The following is an 11,225-nucleotide window of genomic DNA, read 5'->3' as shown; positions in this document are numbered from 1 at the left end:
CTGATTTAGCCACAAATAGTGGTAGGGGTGAAAGCTCGTTTATATTTAGTATACGATTTCAATGATTGTATTTCAAAATTGTGCAGTATTTATGTTGCGTCACTACAAAGATTTCAAAAAGTAGTGAATTTTTTCTCTCTCTTTGAATTCATTTACTGTCTCTTGAATAGATCAGTTTTGGAGCGTATACTTTCGAAGTTCAACTTTCGATTTAGATTCTTTTTTTTTTTTTTTTCATTTTTACACATTTCAAAAATAATGCAAATTTCTTTTTTCTTTTTTTTTTCTCTCTATGGCTTCACAAGATTACAATTACGTGTCAAAACTTCTATTAATAAAATTGGTTAAAGAGATGTAACGAATCAGGCAAATTCTTTTCGGATCAATGAAACTGATTGTTACGCCATGCAGGATGCAGTATTCAGTTCATTATCATTTTGATACAATATGATGGCACTATATTTAAAATTGTATATAGCATCTTAAAGAGTAACTTAATTGTAGTTCACATGTAATTCATTTTGAAAACTTATTTACTATTAAATGTGGATATGTACAGGATGCTGCAAAGGATTTAATGATTTGGTTGAAGCATTGTTTGGTTCATTGTCAGGGGGGATGCCCACCCCCTAAGGGCAAGGGCGCACCCTCTCAATATTGCGGAGACCCCCCACCAATGAGGAAAATACCCCTTAAAATAACCCTCCCTAAAAATTTCAATGGCGCAGTCTGTGCCATGACCATCCCGCCCCCCCCCCCAGGTGGGCACCCCTGTCATTGTAAAGATACAACAATGAGCATAATCTCTTTAATCTTTATTTGCAAAATAATGCTATTCCCAGCTACTGGCATGGCATGGAACAGAAAAAGTTATGCTTTTGTTGATGAAGGTTTCTTTCTTCTCAGGGCCTGATTAATGCACGGTCCGGCGGGTTCGCGGACCTGGGCACCACAAATTTAGGGGCACTAAAATAGCCTAAATTAACTTCCTTCCTTTTTTTCTGTTAAAGTGAACGTTCCTTTTCAGCTTTGAAAAGAATCAAAAATCGTTTAAGAAGCTGCGTTCCTCAGGATAATTTACAGGTGTTTTTCTTATTGACCATTGAAAATTCTGTGACATCAAAATTAGATTTCGATGATGTGATCGACACATTTGCCTCTGTTAAAACCAAAGCCTTTTTAAAGCTTAATGTCTGAACTAGTTTTTTTTTTTTTTTTGCAATTTTAAAATGTTTTTTAATTCATTTTCACCTTAAGGTAAGGCAATTTTAACTATGATTAGTATGGTGACTATCAAGTGTTTGGTATTCAAATCCCAGGTTTTTGTAGTAATGTGTAGGTTTCTAGTGTATTAGGTTTCTAGTATAAAACATTGACTTTGAAATTGTGCTGATTTTCTCATGGGGGGGGGGGGCACCAATTTTTACTCAAGACCTGGGCACCAGTTTGTCTTGATCGGGCCCTGTTTCTTCTTCTTTTTTTGATACTTGAATCTGATTACAGATTTCTGCTGTTATGTTGTGATCTAGTTCAATTTGCAGAAACATTTTGCTTATGGTTTTTTTTTTTTTTAATTTCAGAGTAACAAGCTTGACTTTAAAAGTCCTGGATACCTTAGAAGAGCAATTAGATCTGAATGTGTGACAACTATGATAACGTCTGTATAATGATTTATAGATTCAAGGAAAACTTCTGAGTAAGACACACCAAAAATGCAATAATATTTTCCACAACTGAGCAAATATAAATTTTAAAATCATCATAACATGATGCACTGGGGTTCGAAATGTGTTTGTTATTATTTTATTTTATTCATCATCATACATTCTAAGCTTCTCCTCTGAGAAAAGCTATACACCCCAATGTGTGTTATCATAAATCAAATCAAATACATTCTAAGTAAGAATTTTTTTTTCCTGAATCCTGTATTACTCGGTTTCAATTCAGTGATGAGATTCATACTATCTTGCTCTGAGAATGTAATGAAATGAGGCATTTTTGCATCATTTCGTATTCATTAAATCTAGTTCAAAAACATTCTTATTATAATGATAGTTTTATTTTTAATTTATTATTATTATTATTATTATTTTTTAGACAAAATTTTAAAGATCAAAATAGTGTGTTCAATGTCATCTCGTAATTTTTATACAAAATTGTTCAGCTGATCAAAAATCTGATTCCTAAACTTTTTTAACATGAAAAATGTATATATGTTACGGCCAATCCAAAAGTTTGCTCAGTTTGTAAATTGGCCTCCTAGCCAATTTGTGTTTTGGTCGAAGTATTTGCAATTAATGTTGTAGTATATTCTACTTTGGTTGACCATTTCGCAAAGTGGCTGGGAAACCTTGGCCAAAGCCTGAAGTGATTACAATAAATTGAAGACTGATTTCATTTTTGAAGTTGACTATGTGTATATTTCAGGTGACTATGTGATCTGGGATCTTTAACATTTGGTCCATAAAACAAAAAAAAAAAAAAAGGCTAAGGATCACACTTAAATGCAGTTCACAAATTGAATACTCAATTTGCCTTTGTATTCATACACAATACACAACACATTTGCTTAATATATATTTCCTCATTTTGAAGGGTTCAAATCTAATTATCTTCACACTATGCATAATTTGTTCACTGAATAATATCTATTATGATGCAAATATGAGAACAAAACAACACAAGATCATATTTTTATTTATTACAAGGGTTATTTTTTGTCTTAAAAAAGACAGTACAGAGAAGTTCTCCCTTTAAAGTATATAATTGTAACAGTGCATAAAACAATCTGCTCTTGATTTCTTTCTCCTATTTTGGCCAACAGTCCCAAGCCATTGCGTGAATTGGTCGCCCAAAATCAATAAAAGATCAGACATTGGGCGATAAATTTACAGCAACTTTGGCTTTATCACTGGTTGATACCAGCCATTCTATTATTTTTTCATGCTTTAGGAAACTTAATTTATAGCTTCTGCATAATTAAATGCAAGCATTCTGGCTTGAATATACAGTGGTGGACAAAATTATAGACTCTTTTTTTTTTCCTTTTGTTTCAATTACAACATGACTCAGTTTAAATTATTTTCATTGAAGTAAAGATGAATAGTTGAAGAAATAGTTCTAAAATTAGTACATCTTATCAATTAAATTAAAAAATTCATAAAATTTGAAAATTTAATATCTTATCATTGTGTAAAACCTGGACAAAAGTATAAACTCAGAGGTAAAAAATCCAGGATTACGAGAAAGTTTCGTTACAAAATGTTAATTTAACGCCATAGAATTAATAAATGTTGCCACCAGTGATTGCTAAAAGTTTTTGTGTTTTTTGGAAATTTATGAGAAACATATAGATGCACCGTTGGACAAAATTAATAAACTCTTTTTTTTTTCGTTTTTTCAATCATAATTTAACTCAGTTGAAAAAATTTTTGTTCCAGTAAAGATAAATAACTGTCTAAATAGTCCTAAATTCAGTATAACTCATAAACTTTATAAAATAAATAATTTAATTTAAAAAATCTCAACTTTAATATCTTTATAATGCATGAAATCAGGACAAAAGTATCAACTCAAAAGGAAGAAACTCTGAAGTTTGGTAGAATTTTATTCAAATACTTAATCATTTAATATCCAAAAATGAACCAATGCTGAATTACAAAATTAAACTTACAATACTGCATAAACACAATTATAAGCTGTCAAAATTTTATTATTATTATTATTATTATTATTTTTTTTTTTTTTTTTGAGTTTAATTAAGTTACATTTGCAATTACTTCAGTAAAACAAAAGCATAGATTTAGGAAAAAATAATTTTGCTATTAACATGAATAAATTTAAAAAAATAAATAAATAATGTTTGAAATGTTTTAAAAATTAACACTGCATTAAATCTAGCCATTAGTGTTAACTACAAACTTTTAAAAACCAGTTGGGCCCCCAGTTTTTTGAATTACCTCGAATATGCGAATGGGCATGTAGATTTTACAAGAGTTTCTAACAGCTGCAGTGGCATATGGTTCCATGCTGAAAGTATTGTCCTTTTTAATTCCTCTGTGGTTTGGTACTGGTGCCGCGTGATCATGATAATCTTTGAGAACCGTGGTTCCCCAAAGATTTTCAATCAGATTAAGATCCGGACTACGAGCTGGCCATTTGATAACTTTGATACCCCAGCGCTTGAACCATTCTTTTGTACTTTACGCTGTGTGTACACTCGCCTTATCTTGCTGAAATAACCAGTTACCTCCAGGAATCATATGAGCAAAAGGTAAGAGATGATCTTCCAGTATTAATTGGTAATCTTCAACGTTGTATCTTCCATTAAGAAATGCCAATCCTGCTTTACCATGCTAAGAAAGTCATTAATCTTTACTGGAACAAAAATTGTTTTAACTGAATTAAATTATGATTGAAAAATTAAAAAAAAAATGAGTTTATAATTTTGTTCAGCGATGCATTTATATGTTTCTCATAAATTTCCAAAAACAAAACTTTTAACAATCACTGATGGCAACATTTATTCATTCTATGGCGTTAAATTAACATTTTCGAACGAAACTTTCTCGTAATCCTGGATTTTTTACCTTTGAGTGTATATTTTTTTCCAGGTTTCACGTAATGATAAGATATTAAATTTGCAAATTTTCAAATTTTATGAATTTTTTAATTTAATTGATAAGATGTACTAATTTTAGAACTATTTCTTCAACTATTCATCTTAACATCAATGAAAATAATTTAAACTGAGTCATGTTGTAATTGAAACAAAATAAAAAAAAATTGAGTCTATAATTTTGTCCACCACTGTAGGATAGGCCGTATTGTATAGCTGGAAAGATTTTTTAAGGTTCAAAGAGCATCTGTTTTCTTCTTCATTTTTAAAGACCCGTTGACTACCATAATTGAATTCAAACATAAACACATGGCTTTCATGCTAGCGAAGAATGAAAGTGAATCTTTGCTATTTTAAAATTGTTTTAAGCAACTTATTTCTTCAATTTTATTTAATAACTTTAAATATTAAACATTAGGGGCACATTTAGACTGTCCATATTTGTCCCCAAAACAGTATCCAAATGTGCTCCAAAGCTAGACGATTATAATTTTGTTAAACATAGCCTAACAGAAAATTATTTTTGACAAAACTGATTAATAAATCATTATATTCAATAAATAAGCTATTTATTTTTATGTGATTAATTTTCTTAATGCAACATATAGGTATATTAATTACCAATCAAACAAATCCAACATAAATTGCACTTAAGTTTCAAAAGTGCTTGATTGACCTAACTGGAAAAATTTTATTTCTAATTGATTCAAATGTTCTTGGAACATGGATTATAGTACTGCCATTAAAGTGTATTTTTCATAATTTTGACACTTTTTTAAAAAACTTTTGGGAAATTTGACCTGTACATATGTGTCCTCCTCTACCCTATATTAGTTCGAATCAACATTTTAAGAAAATTAATGCCTACTTTCTTAATGAAAGGTGACATAAGTAATTTAAGTTAAGCTTTTTTGGTTAACAGACAAGGGAAACAATTAAGACATGGTTTTAGATATGTATGAAGCAAGTTACTCTTGCATTGGAATTTTGGTTAGCAGTTTTTATATAAGAAAGGAAGTTAATAATAAAAAAAAAAAAACTGTTCTCAGTGATTAAGTGTGGTAATTCTCAGGTTCTTTCTGTGGTAAATTCTCAGTTAACCACAGCTCTTTATAGAGCTGTGGTTAACTGAGAATTTCTGACTAATGAGGTTCAGATAATCAAGGTTCTTTTGTATTAAATGTAAAATAGTTCATTATCTAAAATATTTTCAGATCAGAGATGGAATTGGATGAGGATAACCATTTGTGCTTACGCTGCAGCAAAACAATAAATGGACTTAATAATTATGTACTGCATCGACAACAGCAGTGCGGCCAGTTCAACAGCACCCCAACTTCATCACCATTTTTGTCAGATTCATCAAAAGCTTTGCCAGTGTCCGAATCTCAAGATTTAAATACGACAGACCCACAAGATATTTACCGACTTTCAGCAAGTGATTTTTTCTTATCGCTCAATTTACAAAGTATTGCCTGCGACAGCGAGAAATGTCTGACAAACATTAATGAGAATTTCCCAAACCGCATGGATCTGCCGTCATTAGAAAATGAGTTGGCATCCCCATTAGCCAAAACTGTTATGTGTTCAAATATGATTGAAGAGGAAAATGGCTTCATAAATGGTGGTAATATTGATATTAGTAATGAAAAATGGGATTATAATTTTAAATTGGACACCTCTGACAACAATGTTGAGCAAAATTCTTCTCAAAATAGAACAGAAACCACTTTTGTCACTGCAGAAAATTTGATGCTTGAACTTGAATCAGAATATAATGTAAATAATTTATGTGATGTTTCAGGAAATTTGCAATCACAGCTTATAAAAGAAGGGACCAAGCAAGAAACTTTAACAAAAAAAATTATCGATAACTCTAATACTTCCCAAGAACCAAAATGTGCCTTTGATAAGAAACCTTGTCATACTTTTTGTTGCATTAAAAGCGAACATTTCATTTGTAGCTTATGTGGGGATAAATATGTTTTTTTACCAAATTTTTTGATCCATTTGTTGAGCTGCAAACAGCAGCTGAATAATTTTGAGCATTGGAAGTCTCGGATTTTCAATAACAGTAACTTGTTTACATGCAGTTTACCATTTAAATGTGATTTATGCTCATTTTACTGTAATGACTCAATTGCATTTCTAGATCACTTGAAATGTTCCAATCACATTAAAAATGCAGCGAGTTCAAACAGTAGTTTGATATGTCTCCCATGCCAAGAGGAATGTTTAGCTAGTGATGAAATTATGGAACATTTTTTCAAAAACCATCTGCAGAATGAAAATATATTGCACCCCATTATTATAACTGAAATGAAAAAGAATTCCCATTGTTGCTTTTGCTTATTTCTAGTTAAAAGGATTATAAATTTAAATTTGAAAAGTAAGGATGTAATAAAATGTGATATTGTTTATATGAAAAGAGCCTTTCCAGTTTTGATTTTGTGTGCAATGGGTATTGCAAAAAGCCTACTGAATTCCGTGATAAAAACTATAAATCAACTTTTAGATTTTATCGAAAAGCCAGAAAGTAAAGAGCTTAATAAAGAAACTAAATCAGTTGAAGATTCTAACTTAGAAAGCATTAGTAATAGAAATAATCTTAGCAATTCAACACCAAATGCCGAACCTGACCTAACAAACGGATCTTCTCCAACTATCCAATTTAATGCTCAGACCAAGTTACACACTAATGGTGAAACTACAGTTCATAGAAAAAGATCTCACAAGTCTTTTAAGAATGTTGTGAAAATACTTATGAAAGAAGGAAATAAAATTAAAAGAAATGCTTGCATAAATGCTAAAAGTAAACATATTCCCCCAAAATACGAATCTCCGTTCTCAAAAATGCCATCCTTACAAAAGCAATCAAAACTTCACAACACTAACAAAAAGTCCCAACATTTAAATTCTCCTACATCGGATTGTTTTCACAAAAATAAGATACAAATGAATACTTACCTATGTGATGAATGTGGCTACGCCGGAAAAACTGTACATCATTTAACAAAACATAAAAGATCACATACTGGAGAAAAACCTTTCAAATGTACCCACTGCTCTTATTCCTGTTCTCTAAGTAGTCAACTACTTCGACATAAGAGACTTCACTCAGGTTCAAAGCCTTACAAGTGTCCGTACTGTTCTTACACATGCAATACTCAAGAAAACTTGAGGAAGCATGTTTTAAAAACAAAAAAGCACCAAGGGAAGAAACTGTACCCATGTCAACATTGTAGTTTTGAGTGCAATATTTTCTCTGCATATAAGGAACATTTGTTGCAATTTCATGCAGAGCATTTCCCAAATAAAGACAAAGATATTATTTCATCGGCAGTAGCTGGCATTTATGATGTTTCTCAAGTAAATAAAAATTAAATATATGTTTTGACAAAACTGTGATTTGCTTTATACTTGCTTGTGTAAGAATAAAAAAAAAATATTTTTCTTAAATTTGAAACTGAAAAACAGTAAAAACTATTTCGTAATACAAATTTATTATATAGAAAATATGTTTTTATTTATTTGTATAAAAATGTATAATTTAACTGCAAATTAAATTTTGTTTTAAGAACTTTATAAACTATATTGTTTATTTCAAAGTCATTTTACACCTTACTGCAATAAAAATTTGCTTTTGATTTTAAGAGAAGATATAGCTACAATTTTGTTACACCGTCTAATATTCAACAATATGCCATATATATTGCTAGAGCTAGAAGTCCCCCACCTTGATCAAAATTATTTTCCAATTGTTGTAACATAGAAACATTGATTGTACAGAGTGCAGCAATCAATACAGTGTGTATATATTTTACACATTTCTTTTTTATTTAGTTTTGAAATTTTTATGCTTAAAACAGGGTTGCCATGCACCTGGAAAATATGGAAAAACTGGAATTGTCAGGGAAAATGAAACACCTAAAATGCTCGGGGAATTGTCAGGAAAAGTCACAAATTGTTGAAATTTCTGCAAATGTCGGGGAATCTCTCTCAATTTTTGCATCTGATGGGTAAAACTGTTGCGTAAAAAAGTGGAAGTGCGGTAAATGTCGCATTTCCAGATAAGCGAATTTTCCTGATAGTTGAGAGGAAGAAAAGTCAAGCTCATTTTTAAGTACTAAACGTAATAAGTAAAATAAATAAATAAATATATAATTTTTTTTAAAAATCCATACGTAAATTATGAAGCTCTGATTTATGTCATTACATTTTATTTTGCTTCTTTTGTAAAAAAAATCAAGCCATGCATTACTAGTATTTTTTGCAAAGTACATGTAGTCATAATAGCATTTTAATAGCCTTTATTCTACTTTTTTTTCTTTCTTTTTTCATGAAATGAATGATCATAAAAATTTAAAGCCTTAAAATTTTAGCTTTTATAGGTTAAAACTTGCTTTTTTGGAAACATGCCGACATTTTGAAAGGGACTTTGCCGAAAATTGCTTAGTGTGTTTGAGATTTCAGTCCATATGCATCCTTCAAGTTTTTCCATCATTTCAATGGTTGGAAGTTATTTTAACTAATTCTGGACTAGAATGACTTTACATATTTATTTTTACAAACTTTAACTATTATTGAGTTTGGCACTCTTAGCTTCTTTAAGAGGTTTTCCACCTCCAGCTCAGTCACTCCTATGCCGAGCTGATGAGTGCTAATAAGCACGAAACTGCAGTCCTCGGCTGAAATTGACTGAGCTGGTAGTGTTTTTCATGTATTTCTGCCTTTGCTCTGGTTATATAGGGCAGTAACTTACTGAATATACCTGCCTTGCCTTCAATATTCGAGTTGAACTGAACCATTGCTTCGGTCACTCGTCTGGTCAGTGCTAATTCTGTATTAGCTACCAGTTTGTTTGGCACTCTAGGCTTCCTTAAGAGGTTTTCCACCTCCAGCTCAGTCACTGTCTATTCCGGGCTGATGAGTGCTAAAAAGCACGAAACTGCAGTCCTGGGATGGAATTGACTGAGCTGGTGGTGTATTTCATGTATTATTGAGTTAATTAGCAATTACATATTTTTTTGTAAAAGTAGTGAATTGTAAAAAATGAGCATTAAATTTTTTTAGTTCTTCATTTCCTTTTAAAGCGAAGGATTTAAAAAATCTTTTGAAAACAAAAATGAAAGTTCATTTTAAAAGAATAGTGTAATAATTTTCTATATTCTTTTGTAGTAAGAATATGAATTTTAAATTGAATCATCATTGCAGAGAATATTTATAGCATATATTGTTAGTTTTGAAATAGAATGAACTATGATTTTTATAGATCCTTGCTTGCCAAAGAAAGATGTTACGATTTTATCACAATGCAAATAATTTTTTCCCATGTTTATGTAACAGTCGAGAATAGCGGTGATATCGATGTTTTGGAAACATCCATCGTGGTTTTTGTTAAAACATTGATGTTTTAATTTTGATTTTTTTTTAAACATCAATGTTTTTTAAAAATATATTACACCACTTGTTGAGAGTGTAGTATCAACAAGGGCATGTTGGTCAAAAATTTGAAAGAAAAGTCTTGTAGCATTAGGGACTGACGGAATGCTGGTATTCATGCTGTAATGAGGGGTGTAGACTTAAATCAAATGAGATTTCTTATAATATGCTCAGTTATGCTAGAATGGTTCCTAGTACATATCATTATGCAATAGGAAAAAGTTGCAAATTAAGAAAAAGAGTTAAAAAAAGTGCTAAGAAAAAGTTTTGAGTAATAAAAATTGCATTGAAAGGGAAACAAACTTTTGTAAAATGTAATTGCAGAGATTTGAAAATGAAAGTATTAGTTGGAAATATCTGGTCTTTCAAAGCATTTGTAGTTAAATTTCAAGTTTGTCTTAACTTAACCCAGATATTAATAACAATTATCGATAATGTTTTAAAGCATTTTTTGGTTAATAAGTTAGGTTTATTTACAGTAAAAATTATATTGTATTGATATTAAATAATGTAAGTTGACATACATTATCCTGGAATTTTTCCTAAAATCAACTGGAAAACCTGGAAATGTCAGGGAATTTCATTCTTGAACTTCTGTGGCAACCCTGTAAAAGAACTGCTGAAGAGTTTTCTTTTTCTACAGTGCAAAATATATTTTGTTTAAAACTCTATACGCGTATCGGTGTATATTTCAGACACCTACTGCTTAAAACCCACAATATAACCTACAAATTTATTGTGAGAGAGCATTGAAATAAGATAGTTCCGAAATTGGGCAAGAAAAATCAAGTAACAAAAAAGTAAAATTTTAGAATTAACAAATCTTTTAAAAATTCCTCTTCACTCTCCAATTTATGAAAGTATAATGATTTTTAACTCAAACAGTTCATCAAATGTACTAATACAGAGGTTTACTAGTATACAAAATGCAGTACATTTCTGTTTGCATCACAAAAAAAAAAAAAAAACTTGAGGTGGCAAGAGGAAAGTGCCAGGGTTGTTTGGTTTAAACCAAGTAGTTAAAAAAAAAAGGGGGGGGGGTTGTTTCAAAAATGGTTTCTTTGAAAATTTTATTGTTTTCCCCCCCCAAATATTTTCATCAATCTTATATATTATTGCACAAGGTAAAATCTAATTAATGCAAAGTAACTAGCAAAGCTTTATT

At 30.5% G+C, this 11,225-nt stretch overlaps 1 protein-coding gene across 1 annotated transcript; it reads left to right on the top strand.

Annotated features, from left to right (window-relative positions):
• The first annotated feature begins 1,589 nt into the window (after nt 1-1,589).
• On the top strand, nt 1,590-8,126 carry LOC129226375 (zinc finger protein 271-like). Its single transcript, XM_054860978.1, has 2 exons — nt 1,590-1,696; nt 5,833-8,126. The coding sequence occupies exon 2, from the start codon at nt 5,840-5,842 to the stop codon at nt 8,000-8,002; it is 2,163 nt and encodes a 720-aa protein (XP_054716953.1). The 5' UTR covers nt 1,590-1,696; nt 5,833-5,839; the 3' UTR covers nt 8,003-8,126.
• The last annotated feature ends 3,099 nt before the right edge of the window (nt 8,127-11,225 follow it).

Source organism: Uloborus diversus, chromosome 7 (genome assembly GCF_026930045.1).
Source record: "Uloborus diversus isolate 005 chromosome 7, Udiv.v.3.1, whole genome shotgun sequence".
Taxonomy (NCBI): Eukaryota; Metazoa; Arthropoda; class Arachnida; order Araneae; family Uloboridae; genus Uloborus; species Uloborus diversus.
Note: the sequence above shows the minus strand (reverse complement) of the source record. Positions and strands in the feature narration are given on the sequence as shown.

Bases quoted from the DNA above. Each gene is read 5' to 3' on its own strand.
- LOC129226375 (XM_054860978.1), top strand. From the start codon at position 5,840: ATGGAATTGGATGAGGATAACCATTTGTGCTTACGCTGCAGCAAAACA.